This window comes from Castor canadensis, chromosome 7 (genome assembly GCF_047511655.1).
Source record: "Castor canadensis chromosome 7, mCasCan1.hap1v2, whole genome shotgun sequence".
Taxonomy (NCBI): domain Eukaryota; kingdom Metazoa; phylum Chordata; class Mammalia; order Rodentia; family Castoridae; genus Castor; species Castor canadensis.
In genome coordinates this window covers 155,754,496-155,772,043 of record NC_133392.1, presented here as the reverse complement: position 1 = coordinate 155,772,043, position 17,548 = coordinate 155,754,496, and the positions used below count along the sequence as shown (strand labels likewise).

At 41.2% G+C, this 17,548-nt stretch overlaps 1 protein-coding gene across 1 annotated transcript in view; it reads left to right on the top strand.

The window, feature by feature from the left end:
* The first annotated feature begins 528 nt into the window (after window positions 1–528).
* The window catches only part of Pex14 (peroxisomal biogenesis factor 14), a 140,441-nt gene continuing 123,421 nt past the window's right edge, over window positions 529–17,548 (top strand). Inside the window, exon 1 of the mRNA XM_020186059.2 lies at window positions 529–658. Coding sequence (XP_020041648.2) covers window positions 623–658 — 36 coding nt within the window. The 5' untranslated portion in view covers window positions 529–622. The remainder of the gene's footprint in view (window positions 659–17,548) is intronic.

Genomic DNA, 17,548 nt, shown 5'->3' with positions numbered 1-17,548 from the left:
GTGTAAGGACCTTGTCTCAGAAAATAAACCAAACAAAAAAGAAATCTAACAATCCAGTCATTATAAAGTAATAATGGTTCTTAGAAACCTCTCCTCCCTCAAAGGTCCCCTCTTCTGTGTTCTCCCAATAGACCCGTACCCAGATGTTAGAGTTCTAATCGCAACGATGGTGTAGTGTGTGTGTGTGTGTGTGTCCTGGGCTTAAAATCAGGGGTTGAGTCTTGGATCGTTTTATTTCTAGTGCCTACCAAATGGTGGGCACTCAATGAATTATACTGTACTGAATGGCTAAAAATTAATTTCAAAGTTTCTTCAAGTTCATTCGTTTACTACTTGGTCGCTAAATGTACCCACGGGACTATAAGATTATTATCCACACGGGGGCAACGAAAAAAGAATAGAGACTCTGGATCTTGTGGAAACTGTGCGAGGTGACCTGGGGCACTGGGCTCCACCCATTGCCCCAGGCTCCACCCACCGCCCCAGGCTCCACCCACTGCCCCAAGCCCCGCCCCATCGATAGGCTCAGTTGCTTCTACTTTGGTCTGGCCCAGAGGGCGAGAGCAAGGGCGCTTGGGAGAAAGCTCGCCCGGCGGCGATTGACTACTCAGGCCTCAGGAAGATGGCGTCCTCAGAGCAGGCAGAACAGCCGAACCAGGTAAGGGGAGTGGGACTGCCCCGCCGTGGCGGCGGGGTCCGTGGCTGGAGGGGGCGCTCGGCGTACGGCGGGAAGCCGGGTGGGAACCCTGAGTCTTCCCAGCCTGGGACCCCCGACTTCTTGCCTCCTCTCGGGCTCCGCCCCTCTCCGGGTCCTCCCCGCTCGGCTCCTCCCCCGGTGACCCCTCTTTGACCACATTCGCGACTCGGGGCTCTGGGGCTCGGCCGCGCCCCGTTTCCAGCCCGTCGGGAGCCCTCTTGAGTTTGGCCGGAAAGGTGGCGGGACCCTTGTGAGGTCCTCAGCCACTGTGCTTAAGCGGAGGTAGTGAGAGGCTCGGTCGTACCCTGTTGTCCCCTCTGGGGACGGGCCTGACTCCATCACAGTCCCCACTGCTCCCTGCAGCCCCAGCCTCCTCGTCTTTAGTCACCTTGGCGCTTCCCTCGTCCAGTTGAAGGGTCCCAGATACACTCGGACCCTCTGCGCGTCGGTAGGAAGATTTTGGTTGAGGAGCCGGCCTCGCTTCCTTGGCTTTGGTTTTTTTGGCCAAGCACTGCTCGTTAGCTCTTCAGCTACAGATTTAGCCAAATTCTGCTCCAGTAAGGGGACTATGGGTCCAGGGTTGACGCCTGGCCTTCTGCTGAAGGGGTTGATAGTCCAGAGGGTGGTAGGATGGGGTGAGGAAACGGGCTAAGAGGACCTGTGAGGACAGATTATGTTAATTATCTGTAGTGCTCCCTGCAACCTTTATGAAATGCAGGCCGTTAACCCCCGTATCTCGAAGTGGGCACTAAGGGTTTATAAAACATGTCTCAAAAATCATGTGCAAGACAGCCTGCATTTGAACCCACGGAGGGGTGTGTGTGTGTGTGTGTGTGTGTGTGTGTGTCTCCATCAGTAAGCCGTCTGTTTGAATTTAGTTAGGATTAGATTTAGGAATTAAAAATGGCTCACTTCATCATTCATCTCACACTTCCTTGAAACAGCTTTAAGACTTCAGGAGCTTACTTGATTTCCTTCTTAGGCCTAAGACCACCACTTACTGTTTCTTGGTGCCTTATTCTTCATGATGAGTCTATTAGAGGAATCACATTGAAGGAGTTGGAACACTCAAAGGTGTTGCCCAGAAGCCTCTGTTAGCGGTGCGAGCCATTTAGGAAGATGGCTGCACTGTGCAGCATGGTGAACAAGTATAATTGATTCCGGCCTTGTCACTCTCAGAAGTTCTGGAGTTTGGTGTGTCCTCCTTTTTTGCCTTATCCCACTTAGTTTGCTGGAATGTCCAGGCTTCTCAGGGTCTGCATTTCTTTGAACTGTTATTTATCCTAGGTTTTATTTTTTGTGTCGTACTGGGGTTTGAACTCAGGACCTCACACTTACTAGGCAGGCTCTCTACCACTTGCGCCACTCCACCAGCAAGAATTGTTATATATTAGGAAAGCCCATAGGCTAGAGTTGAAGGGTGCATTTTCCTCAGTTCCCCATTCCTCCTGGTCATTTAATTCGCCAGTGCTATGAAGGATGCTAAAAATTTTGCTGCTTGGAGCCTTTGCCAGACTCAAAAATTTTGTTTGTTCTAGAGATTGCCCTCTTTGTGTATATGGAAAGGGATCTAACGTCCTTTAAGAGGTTTGGCCTGCATGTGTTTGGTTTTCAGCTCTGACTCCCCTTTGCCCTCCTTTCCAAAGCAGATAGAGATGGGATTGCATCAGATGCACTGGCAGTCTGGGAAAAAACTTGAACTCTTCATATCAGATTCTATTGCTGTCTAATATAGTAATCTGCAAATGCACACTTTTTTTTTTTTTTTTGGAGGCAAGAGTGTCATTATACAGCCCAGGCTGGCATGGATTCTGAATCCTCCTGCCTCAGCCTCCTGAGTGCTGAGATTACAGATGTGCACCATCACACTTGGCTCTTGTGTACTTACGTGAACCACTTCTCTGCAGCAGTTTCCTACTGTTTCATTCTCAAGTCCTGATCAACCTGATTTCTCATTTTCCAGTCAAAGCAGAGTGGGATTGAAAGACCTCTTAGCTCTTTAGATAATCCCCTGAACCTGGTTTTTCATGTGCAAAGAGTTGTATAGGGTTAGTCCTGCGAGATGACCAGTGTTCTGGTTCTCATACTACACTTGATCTTAGCCAAAAGGTTGAGAAGTGATTTTAAGAACTTTTTTTTTTGTAGTACTGGGGTTTGGTTCTCTGTCTGGCTTACAAAGTTTCTTAGTTAGCCTTCTGGCATCGGTCTTCTGGTTTCAAAAGATGATGGATGAATAACTTTCCTTGTGGAGTTGTGGTTGCAAGTATAGGCTCTAAAGTCAGCTGCTCTGGCTTGGAATTCTAATCCCATACTTACCAATTGTGTGATCTTTGATAGGTTACTTAACATTTTTTGCTTCAATTTCTCCATTTGTAAAATAGGAATAATAGTAGTACCTATCTTATAGGGTTGCTCTGAAGATTGAGTTAATTTATATGAAAGTACTTAAATTGGTACCTGACACAATGTGTTGTGTTTTATTATTATTCCAGCTAATAAATTCTGGATTTTTACTTGCAAATGAGTGAAAACCTTTCCTCAAGCCCTATCACACCTTTTTCTGGAGTATAATTTTTCATATGCTGACCACTAGTCTAGTGAAGTTATTCCTTTCTTTGTTCTGAAGTCATTTCATTGAACCTTAAAGGAGTGCCCCTAGTGCTGGTGTTTATGTTAGTAATTCTTGTGACTTTTTGATTTCAGGGACAATCTTGCTTTTTTCATAACGGGAAAGTCTATTCTTTTTTGTCTATCCTCAAGACAGGTTGTTGGAATTTCATTTATTTCTTTATATCCTTGTTCTGTTTTCCCCATGTTGCTCTGTTTGTATGGCTAATCAGAGTCCCTTCTAGTTTGTACATGTTGTGGCCTATAGCATGGGAAAGTGTTACCCTTATTTCTCTATCTTCCCACTACTTTTTTGGTCTTCAATGCAGAGCAGAGACATTGTTCACTCTGATTGCCTAACATTCATTGGATATTGAGAATTGTTACAGAACATAGATTCCAGATTTGTTGCAATTCACAGGAGATAGTAAATTTTGGATTGAGAAGACATATAAGCAGGGAAGTGAGAAAAGTCCAGTGAAGGAGTGACAGAGCATGACCTTGTTTTCTGATAGATTTTGGTTGGAACTCTAGTACTTACAACTGAACTTGGCACTCTGCTTTTCTGAGCATTTTTCTCCTCTGTAAAATGGGAGCAGTAATAATTACCCTAGAAGGTTGCTGTGAGGGTTGACTGAAATCACAGATGTGAAGAGCACCTGGTACGTGAGTGTATGTTTCCTTCTCTAAGCCTCTAAATGTACATTTAGAAGTCTGCTGAACTCTTGAATGATAGTAGTTCAGACAAGGTATTTTCCCCCTCAACTTTTTTTTTGGGGGGTGGGTACAGGTTGAGACAAAGTCTCACTATTCAACCCAGACTTGCCTTAACGTGCTGTGTAGCCTAGGCTGGCCTTGAACTCTTGATCCTCCTGCTTTCACTTCCCATGTGCTGGGATTATAGGCATGTAGCTTTAACTTTCTATTGAAAAATTTCCAACCTATAGAAAAGTTGAAAGAATGATACAGAAAACTCCTGTAAAATTCCCATGAAACTTCACCAAGACACGCTATTTTGCTGAATGTGCTTTCTCTCCATTTGTGTGAATATGTATATATACATATTTAAAGGATTTGTAACTTCATAAATAGCAGGATATTTCATTCTAGATTACTCATCATAAGAATAAATAAACTTGGGCTGGTGGAGTGGCTCAAGTGGTAGTGTGCCTGCCTAGCAAGCATGAGGCCCTGAGTTCAAACCCCAGTACTGCCAAAAAAAAGGAAACAGAAAGAGCAAGCACCCATAAAACTACAGTGGTAGTTCAAACTCCAGTCCCACTCAAAAAATAAATAAGGAAAGAAGTAAATAAATAAATAAACTATAGTGGCCAATGTGAAAAGTCTAAATTAAAAAAAAAAGAATAAATAAACTTTATTTCCCTACATAATCATCATCCCATTATCACCAAAGAAATTTTGTATTAAAGTAATACATAGTTTACCTAATTAAAAAAAAAATCAGGGTCCAATCAAGAAGCAGATTTGATTCATTTACCTCTTTAGTTTACTTTAATCTAGAATGGTTCCCCAGTTAAAGAAATTTTTTAAAAAACTTTTTTTTACTGTAGTTTTCCCTATCCAGAAAGTACACAAACTATGTGTACAGCATGGTGATTTTTCACAAAGTAAACACACTGTGTAACAAATACCCAGATCAAGAGATCAGACTAGGGAGTGTGGTGACGTATACCTGTAACCCCAGTACTTAGATGACTGAGGCAGGAGGGAAATAGAAGATAATGTCTTAAAAAAAAAAAGAAAGAAAGAAAAGAAAAGAAAAGAAAAGAAATCACGTATTTTCCTAGCATGTGCAAGGTCCAGGGTTTTATCCCCACCATTGCAAGAAATCACACATTACCAGGACCTCAGAAACCCCCATCATATATCACTATCCTAACTCCCTAAAGTTGTCCCTATTGTGAATTAGTTTACTATGTATTAATCGTGCCTATTTTTGAAATTTATATAAAGTGTGTTTGGTTTTTGAATAATGTTTTACTCAACATTGTGAGAACCTTCCATGTTTTGAGTTCATTATCACTCATGTACAGTTATCACTGCCATGTATAGTTTTTACATTGAATGAATATAATCGACCATTTATCTTTTAGCCTTTTTATGGGGGGGATGGTATTTTGCTGTATTACTCAGGCTGGTCTTGAACTCCTAGCCTCAAGTGGACCCCCCACTTAGCCTCTACCATACCTGACTGACCATTTGTTATTGACCATTCTACTCTATTATTTTTCTTCTTTTGGCAGTGTTGGGGATTAAATGTAGGGCCTCACACATGCTAGGCAAATGCCATACCACTGAGCTACATCCCTTTCTACTCTTTTTTTTTTTTAATTATTATATTTTTGGTAGTACCAGGGGTGTGGCTGATGAAGTGGAGTGCTTAGATTTAATACTTTATTGAGTGGCAGAGTTCTTGTGGTGTAAACTTTACTGTGGATTTTTAATAGGTATGTTGTGGTCAGTTTAATGAGTTTTGGCAAATAAGTACCACAGTCAAAATCAAAATAATTCCTATATCTTTAAATGTTGCCTTATGTTCCTCCTTAGCTAATCTGACACCAGGAAATCAGAACTGCCTTTTAACACTGTAGATTATATTTGTCATTCCTAGAATTCCATAGGAATTATTTTATAGTGTATATATTCAAAAGGTTTCTCTTTTGCTCAGAATGTTTGTGAAATAGTGTGTATCTGTAACTCATTACTTCCTTATTACTGAGTAGTACTTCATTGTATGACTATATCCCAATTTATTGATCTCTTCATTAGTTGATGGACATTTGGATTATATATGTTTCCAGTTCTGCAGAGTAGTATTACTATAAATTTATCAGGTTAAAAATAACACATTTATCAATTCACAGTTCTTATACAATGGATCAACTGTAGGGACACAGCTGAGCTGAATCTCAGCAGACTGAAGTCTGTGGGGCTGTGGCCTCACTCAAAGCTCAAATGGGGAATGACCAGCTTCCTAGAGGAATTCCTAGAATTTAGTTCCTCATGTACTGTCAGTCTAGGGACCTCTGTTTGTTACTATGTGTCAGTCAGAGGCTACTCAGTTTTTTGCTGCATGGATTTTCCAGCATGGCCACTTGCCTCCTCAAAGCTGGCAGGGGAGAGTATCTTTTAGCAAAATGAACATTACATATGGGCCACACCCATATTTATGTAATTGTGTACACCCTTTCACCTTTTTCCTACACTTTTGGCCAGAGGGAAGTCATCGATTCTGCCCACACTCTCAGGAAGGGAAATAGGTACAAATACCAGGAGGAGGGGGTTGCTTGGTTCTAATTTGGGGGTACTATGAATATGCATGTATAAGTACCTATAAGTACTTATTTTCATTTTTCTTGGTAAATACCCGTGAGTGGAATTGCTGGCTTGTATGGTAAGTACGCGTTTAGCTTTATAAGAGACTAAGTGTTTTTGCAAAGTTGTACTATTTCTCTTTTTTTTTTCCTTTTTTTTTTATTTCTATGTTGTACTATTTCTCATTCCCACTGGCAGGGTCTGAAATTCCTCATTGCCATACATTTACACCAACACTTTGTTTTGATTTTAGCCATTCTAGTGAGTGTGAAGTGGATGTCACTGGTTTTCATTTGCATGTCTGTGATGACTGTAGTTGAACATTTTTTCACATGCTTCTTCTGAGGTTCATTTTCCTGTGTGGTGTCAGGTGTTTCTTTGTCATTTGTTGAAAAGATTGCCCTTTCTCCTTTAAATTATCTTGCCACAATTGTTAAAAAGCAAATAACATATATGTATGTACATATATGTTTCTGGACTCTATTTTGTCTGTCTGTATGTCTGTCCTAATACAAATAACATACTGTAGTGATTGCAATCAAAAATGTTTTAAGCTTTGGTCCTTTGTGTCTTTCTCGCTCTCTTTCTTTTTTTTTTTTTTGTTTTTTTTGGTACTGGGGTTTGAACTCAGAGTCTGTACCTTGAGCCACTCCACCAGCCCTTTTTTGTGATGGCTTTTTTTTTTTTTAGATAGGTTCTCATGAACTATTTGCCCAAGCTGGCTTTGAACCATGATCTTCCTGATCTCTGCCTCTTGAGAAGCTAGGATTACAGGCGTGAGCCACAGGCACCCAGTGTGTGTCTTTCTTCTTTCTTCCTTTTCTTTTTTTTTTGGCAGCACTGGGGTTTGAACTCAGGGCCTCATACTTGCTAGGCAGGGACTCTTACTGCTTGAACTGCTCCATCAGCCCTTGTGATGGTTATTTTTGAGATAGGGTCTTGTGAACTATTTGCCCGGGACTGGGTTGGTACCATGATCCTCATGATCTCTGCCTCCAGAGTAACTGGGATTATAGGCGTGAGCCACCTTTTTCTTTCATTCATTCATTTATTTTTGTGGTGCTGGGATCAAACCCAGGGCCTCTTGCATGCTAGGCAAGCACTGTGCTGCTGAGCCACATCTCCAGCCCTGTTTCTCCATGTAAATTTTAGAATTCTTCTCACAATTCTTATAAAAAAACAAATAAACAAACTTGCTAAAATACTGGGATTATGTAAAATCAGCAGATCAATTTGGGGAAGAGTGGTCATCTTCATATTGATTTAATTTATTAAATTAAATCAATTTAATTTAATAAATTGCTATATATCTGCATTTATTTAGATCTTAAATTTTAAGTTTTTTGGATGGTACTGGAGTTTGAAGTCACTCAAACCATACCTCCATCCCTGGTTTTTCTTAATAGTATTTTTTGGTAGCATACCGGGGATTGAACTCAGGCCTTGTGTATGCTAGGCAAGCACTCTATTGCTGAGCTACATCCTCAGCCTTTTAGTTTAGTTTTTAATTGTTCAATGCTAGTATAGAAATATAGAAATAAAATTTTGAGTTTTATGTATCGGACTTGTAGCTGCTGTATTGTTAAACTCACTTTTCATTTTGATAGCTTTTTTATAGATTCCTTATGATTTCTCTGTAGATGATCATATCATCTGCAAAATAAAAATAGTTTTGCCTTTCAATATATATAACTTCTTCCTTTTCCTCTTTCTTCTTCCTCCTCCTCTTCCTTCTCCTTCTTCTCCTTCTTTGCCTTGAACTCCTGAGCGCAAATGATCTTCCTGCTTCAAGCCTCCTGAGTAGCTGGGACTACAGGTGAGCACCGCCGTGTCTGACTCCTTTTATTTTTCTTGCTTTATTGTACTGCTGGGACTTCCAAGTTCAAAGGTGAAAAAAACAGTATGAGAATGAACATTTTTGCTCTACTTCTGATCTTGGAGGAATTCACTTAGATTTCTGTTCCTGAGTATAATGTTAGCTATAGGTTTTTTGTGGGGCTCTTTATCAAGTTAGGGAAATTCAACTTTTATTTTTCACTCGCTGAGTTGTTTTTGTTTTGTTTTAATTTTTTATTTTTTAAGAGACAGGATCTCACTCTATTGCCTGGGCTGGCCTCAAACTCCTGGGCTCAAGGAATCTTCTGTCTGAGTAGTTGAGACTGCAGGCGTGTGCTACCGTTTTTGGCCCTTTTTTAATTTTATTTTTTAAAAATCTTGTGTGTTTTGAATGTTATCCTGTGCTCTTTTGGTATCTGTTGATAGTTAATCCTTTTGTTTTCCTCCTCTGTTCTGTTACTACGATGATTTGTGTTGATTGACTTTTCAGTTGTTAAGTCAGTCCTATATTCATTGAATAAATTCCTCTTGGCATGATATACAGTATTATTCTTCTTATATACACATCTAAGAAAAGGATTTGTACATTTATGTTTGTGAGAGCTACTAAACTGTAGTTTTTGTGTGGGTATGTGTAAACTCTTCATCTGGTTTTGATGTCAAGGTAATTCTGGCTTCATAACATGAGTTGAGAAGTTTTATCTTTTTGCCTGTTCTCTGAAATAGTACAAGACTGGCATTATTTCTTCCTTAAATGTTTTAGAATTTACCATTGAAGCCATTTGCGCCTAGAGTTTTCTTTTTTAAATTTCAGTTGTTGATGTAATTTCTATTTCTACTTACACATTTAAAAAGTTAAATGTGTAAGTAAAAAAAATGGTTTATTTATTTATTTATTTATTGTGATGCTGGGGATGTAACCCAGTGTTTTGCACCTGCTAGGCTAGTGCTGTACCACTGAGGTAAACCTCTTACCCAAAAAGGAAATTTAAAAATATTTAAATATTTAATATTTATTTAGAAATTAAAGAAACTTAAATTATGCCATTAATTTAAAAATTAGACATAAGCCTATTAAGCTTTTCTATTTTACCAGGGTCAGTTTTGGTATGCTGTATCTCAAGGAATTTGTCTATATCATTTTAGTTATCAAATTTATGGTTTAGTTTTTTTTTCTTTGGTGGTACTGGAGTTTGAACTCAGGGCCTCACGCTTGCTAGGCAGGCACTCTACTGCTTGAGCCATTCCATCAGCCATGGGGTAAATTTTTAAATAATGTTTCATTTTTCTCTTTTGGGGTAGAGGGGGAGACAGGGTTTCCCTTTGTAGAGCAGGCTGGCCTCAAACTCACAAACTCAATCATCCTCCAACCTCAGCCTTCTTAGTGCTGGGATTAGAGGCATGTACCACCATACCCAGCTTTCTTATTTTTTAAAATTTATTTTTATTTTTGGAAATTTTGGGGCTTGAACTCAGGGCCTCATGCTTGCTAGGCCAGCACTCTACATTTGAACCACTCTGCCAGCTATTTTTTGTGTTGTGTATTTTCAATATAGGGTCTCTCAAACTGTTTGGCTGGGCTGGCTTTGAACCGTGATCCTCCTAATCTCTTGTCTCCTTAGTAGCTAGGATTACAGTCTTGAGCCACCGGCACCTGGCTCAGTTTTCTTACTATCTTTTATTTGTGTGTTACATATATATATGTTTCATTTAATTTCCCTTGGAGACAGGGTCTTATTATGCAGCCCAGGCTGGTCTGGAACCCATGACCCTCCCACCTCGTCCTCCCACAGTATCTGGGACTACAGGTGTGTACCACTAAACCCAACTGTGTTTTCATTTTCATTCAGCTCAGAATATTTCCTTATTTGACCCATAGGTTATTCTGTTTAATTTCCAAGCATTTGGAATTTTTCCAGATTTTTATTGATTTCTGGTTTAATCTTGTGATCAGGGTACGTAGTCTATGATTTCAAATCTTTTAAATTTGAGATTTGTTTTATGGTCTGTCTTGTGCATTTTCCTTATGCACTTGAAAATACTGCTTGTTCTGCTGTTGTTTTGCAGAGTGTTTTAGGCCATAGTAGTTGGTAGTGTTGTTCAGGTCTTCTGTATCCTTACTGATTTTTTGATTAAGGAAAGGGAAGTATTAGGGTCCAACTGTGATCTTAAATTTGCTTGTTTATCTTTTAAATTCTGTCTGATTTTACTTTTAAGTATTTTGAGTTTCTGGTATTGGGTAAATACTTAAGATTGTTATGTTGTTTGGTTGACCACTTTATTGTCTTTGAAATGTCTCTCTGCTACTTTGAAGTATGTTTTGTCTGATATTAGTATCAGTGTTTGTGTGGTGTATCTTTTGTGTCCTTTGGCTTTTGATCTATATTTGTCCTTTTGTTTAAAACAGTTTTCTTATGGATAGCATGTAACTAAGTCCTTTTTTCTCCCCAGTCTTACGCATGCCTTTTTTTTTTCTTTTGTTTAATGCGTGCCTTTTAATTGAAGTGTTTCATTTACATTTCAGGTAAATACAAACATGTCCACCATCTTGATTTTGTTTTTCTTGTTCCATCTACTCTTTGTTACCTATTTCCTTGTTGTTTTGTGGATTAGTTAAATTACTTAAAATTTCCTTTTATCCCTACTTTTGGTTTATCTACTATGGAGGTTTTGCAATTAGTAACTGGTCTCAGTTTACTTTCAGTGTTATATGAGATCACATGCAATGTAAGAACCTCGGAACAGTATGCTTTTGTTTCACTTCCTCTCATCCATTATACTGTTAGTGCCATAGATTGTACTTTTTTGTGAGACTGGGGTTTGAACTCATGGCTTCCCGCTTGCAAAGCAGGTCTCTATTGCTTGAGCCACGCCTCCAGTGCATTTTGGTCTGGTGATTTCGGAGATGAGGTCTCAGGAACTATTCGCCTGGGCTGACCTTGAACCTTGATCCTCCCAATCTCAGTGCAACTAGCTAGGATTACAGGCGTGAGCCTCAGCTCAAGATTTGCTTTAAGGAAAGCACCAACTCAATAGTACATTCTGATTATCTTTTCTTTTTTTTTTTTTTTTTGGTGGCACTGGGGTTTTAACTCAAGGTCTCACTCTTGCTGGGCAGGTGCTCTTACGATTAGAGTCACTCCACCAGCCCTTTTTTGTGTTGGGTATTTTTGAGATAGGGTCTCTTGAACTATCTGGCTTTGAACTGTGATCCTCCTGCTCTCTGTCTCCTGAGTAGCTGGGATTACAGGCGTGAGCCACCAGCACCTGGCTCTAATAATCTTTTTAAAATAAAAGATATATGTATATTTAAAATATCTTTTAAGCTGGGTGTGGTGGTTCATGCCTTCTGAGGCAGAAGAATCATGAGTTGAAGGTTAGCCTAAGGCCACCTATTGAGATCCTGTCTCAAACAAATCAAAGCAAAGAAAACTCTTATATTTATCATTTCTGGCTTTCTTCTTTTGTGTAGATTCAGGTTTCCATCTGGTACTGTGTTCCTTCTGCTGAAGGAACTTCTTTCATCTTTCTTCTACAGCAGGAACAAATTACTTGTAACCCTTAGCTCTGAAATTTTGTGTTTCTTTTCTGCCTGTGGAATATTTCACCATCCTGGCGTCCTGGCTTCCACACTTGCTTCTTGAAACATCAGTGAGGTGTTTTGGGATTTTCATGTTGTGAGGTAGTGATGACACATTTCGGGTGTGTTCTGTGCAGAAGGACTTGATTGAAGGAAAAGAGATGCACCAAGCTTGCCAGTGCTCTGCTGCTCAGGAAACACCCTCTTGACCTCTGGCCCCAGTGAGGATGGCCAGGATAGTCCTGGGAGAGATTCTACTTGGCAGTTTTCTCACAAGCTGACTGCAGGAGTGTTTTTTGTTTTGTTGTGTTTTGTTTTCTTGGCCATGGCTCAACAGTTTTCCAGGCACATCTTCAATAGGATGGTATTTTGGGGGAGTAGCCACCTAGAATTTTGGGGCGTAGCCACCTGGGTACTACTTAGTGATTTCGTGACAGTAGCAAGAATTTTCTCTTTTTCAATATTGGATTTAGTGGCTTCCTCTTGTACATGGCCTTTTTGGAACACAGCAGATTTGGAATATCTGCCAATTCCTTTCGTGAGAACACGGTTTCTGCTTGAGCTCTCCTTGGGCTTTTTTAGCCTTGAGGTTACTGTTTTTATACTGCCTGCTGGCATCAGCCTGCTTGGCTCCAGGTTTCTTCTCCTCAGTGTGCAGCTTCTCAGCCTTTTCACCTGCTGCCATCTTGCAAGATGAAAGAACAAGAACTTTTGACATTTCTGTTGTACAAAAATACTATTGACAGGTTTGTTTGTTTCTTTAATTTGTATTTTTTTTTTGGTAGCAGAACTGGGATTTGAACTCAGGGCTTCATGCTCTACCTTTTGAGCCATACCCCCAGCTCTTTTTTGCTTTAGTTCTTTTTCAGGTAAGGTCTTGAGTTTTTGCCCGGTGCTGCCTTTGGACCAAGATTTTCCTACCTGTGCTTCCCAGTAGCTGGGATTATAGATGTTTACCACTCCCCCAAGCTTATTTATTGTGATAGGGTCTTGCTAATTCTTTTTGCCTGGACTGGCCTCAAACCATGATGTCCTGATCACTGCCTTCCAAGTAGCTAGGATTGAAGTCATGAGACACCACATCTGGCCCTCTATTCTATTCATTTTTGAAGGATATTTTATTGGACACAGAATTTTGAGTTGATAGTTTCCACTCCCCTTGGGGAGGCATTTTAAAAATACTATTTCATTATATTTTTGGTTTGCATGACTTCAGGAATCTACAGTCATTTTAATCTTCATCAGTTATAAATAATGCTTCCCTTTTTCTGATTGCCTGTAAGGTGTTCTCTTTTAATAACTTTTCAGAGGTTTGATGGTAATTCCCCAGTGTGCTTTTGTGTTTACTCTGCTTGGCGTTTGCTGAACTTCTTGCATCTGTGAGTTTATAGTTTTTGTTGTACTTGGAAAATTTTCAGCTGTTATGCCTTCAAATTTTTGTGTGTGTCATCTGTCTTTTCCTGAGCTTCTAAGTAAATATGTGCATGTTTGCTGTACTGCTTGATAGACTACAAACCACTGAGGCACTGATCTTTTTTTTTTTCTTGTAATATTGTGGATTGAACCCAGTGCTTTGTTTTTGCTACACTAGTGCTCTACAACTTGACCTATACCCTCAGTTCTTTTATTTGTATCTTGTTTTTTGAGATAGGGTCTTACTAACTTTGCCTGGGCTGGTATTGAGCTCATGATCCCCCTGCCCATATCTCCCAAGTAGCTGGGAATTACAGCTGTGAACCACCATGCCTGGCTTGGTTAGTTCCTTTTGCTATGCCTTCATAACAAAAATGATTACCTTTTTTGTTTTTTTGGTGTTGGGGTTTGAACTAAGGGCTTCAGGGCTTCACGCTTGCCAGGTAGGCTTTCTACCACTTGAGCCTGCCTGCATCCCTGCTCTTACTTTTTTTTTTTTTTTCTGTAATAATCAGTGAAATTTTTATTTTACATATTTTCATTCGTTATCTCTTTATACCTTACATGGTGCACCCCCATGTTGGGTTAGATTTTGTAGTCTTTAAAGAATGTTGAGGTCTGTTCTGGTGGAGAGTTATTTGTGATTCTTTCAAGTCTTGCTTTTAAGCTCTGTTATAGTGGATCTAGGGATAATATGATGCTCCCCCTTAACCCCCCATTCCCTGCCTTCAAGACTTTCTAGGTCTCTGGAAGGCCCTGAAGGAGCAGGAAGGACACTGTGAGCCCTGTGAGAGTTCAGAGAACTGTGCAGCTCACAGCTTCCTCATCACTGTTTTTCACTCTCATGGAGTTTCTTTGTGCATGCACAAATTGTAGTATTCAGTAAAATCTTGAGGGAGACGCCATGCAGGTTTTCTGGAGCTCTCATTGTGCGTAGGCCTTTCTTCTCTGGAACGCTGTCCTACTACTTTCACCTACCTGAACTCTGATCTCTGACTCTGCAACCCAGGAAGACTGCCATGTTTTGCTGGGGATCCATCTCCCTCTCCCTGGTCTGAAATATGTCTCCTGGCAGAAAAACAGAGTGATTTTCAGACTCAGATCATTTGGACTGTTCTGTCAGGGATCACAGTCCTGCATGCTGTCCAATGTCTGCAAATGGTGGTCAGTTTTAATTATTTGCCTAGTCTTCGCATTGCTTACAGTGGGAGGGTAAATCTAGTCCCTATTATTCCATCATGGCCAGCAGTCCACTGGTTGATTTTGAGCAGAATGACATGATGTGATTTTTATTATTGCCTCCAATCCTAAACATGAGTAGTGGTATTATTCCTATAGATGAGGAAACTGTCACTCAGACCCAGATTCACTCAGTTATTAATGCCAAAACTCTTGTGCTTTCCACTGTCACTGCCTCTGAAAGAGTTTTGTGGATTGAATCTCCTCCTTCCTAGCAAAGAGCTATACAGACCAACTGGACATACACAGATAGTCACTTAGTGGATGAATACTGCTAGACTTGGGGGTTCTCCCATTGCTGAAGTTCATGAACTCCTGTGAGGTTGATCTTTGCTGTGCAGTGAGGTCAGCACCTGTGCAGGCCTCCCACTAGGGAAGGTCAGAGCCTCAGCAACAGGATGAAGGCACCTATGTCTCTGTGACACTAAAAGCACTTCTCTGTCACTATGGTCTTTTTTGTCCATTTATTTATCTTCCCCCTCCCCTCTCCTCCCCTTCTCTTCCATTCCCTTCCCTTTCTCTCTCTCTTTCTTTCCCCTTTCCCACATCCTCCTGATCCCTTTCCTTTCCCTTCCCCTCCCCTTTTCCTTCCCTTCCCTTCCCTTCCCTTTTTTCTTTCTTTTTTCTCTCTTCTCCTTTCCTTTCCCCTCCCCTCCTCACTTCCCTCCCCTCTCCTCTTCCCTCTCACAGTCCTCCTGATCTCTGCCTCCTGAGTAGCTAGGATTATAGGCAAGAGCCACCAGTGCCTGCTTTGTATTTTGTTTTTGAGATAGGTTCTTGCCAAATTTGTCCAGGCTGGCCTTGAAGTCATGATCCTCCTGCCTCCAGCTTCTGAGTAGTTGGGGTTACAGTGTGCACCACCACCCCAGCCCCGCTCTGCTCCTTCTTCCTTCCTTCCTCCCTCCCTCCCTTCCTGTCTCCCTCCTTCCCTCCCTCCCTCCTTCCCTCTCTTTAAAGCGGTATTAGGGTTTGAATTAAATTGATGGCCTTGTGCTTGCTAGGAAGGCACTGTACCATTTGAATCACTCCCCCAGACCTTTTTGCTTTAGTTATTTTTGAAGTAGGGTCTTAGTTGTTTTCCTAATCTGGCCTGGAATACAATTCACCTACCTATGCCTCCCTCATAGCTGGGATTACAGGTACACACTACCACATCCAGCTATTTTTGTTGAGATGGGTGTGTCACTAACTTTTCCCTTCAAGCTAACCTGGAACTGTGATCCTTCTGATCTCTACCTCCAAGTAGCTGGAATTAGAGGCCTGAGCCATGACACCTGGCCCCTCTGTGCTCATTTCTTGAAGGAGAGGAATACAGTGGTAAGTTAAGTGTGTAATAGGGAGATTTGACCTAGTCCTGGGTGATGGAGAAGGAATGCTTCCTCAAGGAAGTGCCTTAGCTGGCTCTGAAGGATGCTGAAGTGTCCAAGAGGGATCGGAGGGAACAACATGTGCAAAGGCTCCTTGACAGAGGAAGCAAAGACCAATGTGACTGTTGTGGACAGAGCTGGGGAGTGAGGTACACATGAGACCTGAGATGTAGTCAGATAAATTTGAGGCCTTGAAGGCCACACTGAAGAGATTTTTCTGTCTTCTGAGAGCAATAAGTCATCAAAGATGTAGTTACATGGGTGGATAGTGGATAAAGGAGGAGATGATCCACTTGTCCTTTGAAAATGATAGTCTGTTTGCATTATGGGAAGTGTTCTGGAAGAAAGCTAGCATAGATGTGGGTGAGCTGATTAGATAGACTGTTGCTGTGGTCCAGGCAAGAAAGCTTGGACCAGAGTAATGACCATAGAGACAAAGAGAAATCAAGGGGTTGATTCCAGGGATACTTAGGAGGGAGTATTGGAAGGACAATACTCACTCTAGGGAGTGAGAGAGGAGGAACTCTTGAAGAAGTCATTTGCTCAGTCAGGCAACCCTGGAAGAGGACACCTTTGGCAGGGGTGGGGTTGTGAGTCTGCTGTGGGATATGAATGTCTAAGAAGGCAGTGGGATGCAGAGCTTGGAGGATCTGTCTTAGGTATTTAAATGTGTGAGCTTATTGATGCTTGGAGTGTTGGACAAGGAAGGGAAAGCTTGCTCAGATTCCAGAACTGATGCACAATTTTGGTTATTTTCATGCTGGCTGACTTCTTGGGACAGGATTTTGGATGGAGGGATAGGATCCTTCATTCAGCAGAGTCCTTGCCACTGTGCCAGTTGTGTGGTGGCAGCTGGCTATGAGGAGGTCTTTGGGAACTCTGTACGAATGGGATTCTTTCCACTTCCACCTTCTGCCCTTTTTCCTAGGAGGCCTAGCACAGCCACTGGAACTAGCTGGGAAGTGGAAGTTGGAGGCTGCTGTCTCCTGGGACAGACACATTGTCTGTACTTGTCTAGATGTTATATACAGACAATTGACAATTGACTTGCACATCAGAAACAGTAAACTAATCATAACTCAATCAGACTGCTTGTTTTTCTTCTCCTCCTTTTTCTTCGTTTCTTCTAGTGCTAGGGATTGAACGTGGGGCTTTGTGTGTACAAGAACTACTACCACTTAGTTACATCCTCAGCCCTTGTTTTTTTTGTCAGAGTCTTGCTATATGAATAGACCAGGCTGGCCTCTTAACTTGATCCCCCTGCCTTAGCCTCCTGAGTGCTGGGATTACAGCTATGTACCAGCACACCTGGCCACTTGTTTTATTCTTGTAGAGATTTGCACATTGCTTCAGCACTGTCAGTCTCTACTTCTGTCTCTCCCATTCTCTAAATTTTGGCCATTTCAGTCAAGGATTGAAGGCACTTGTTAGAGTGGCATGGTTGTCCCTGGAAGAAACAGACTGGAACTATGC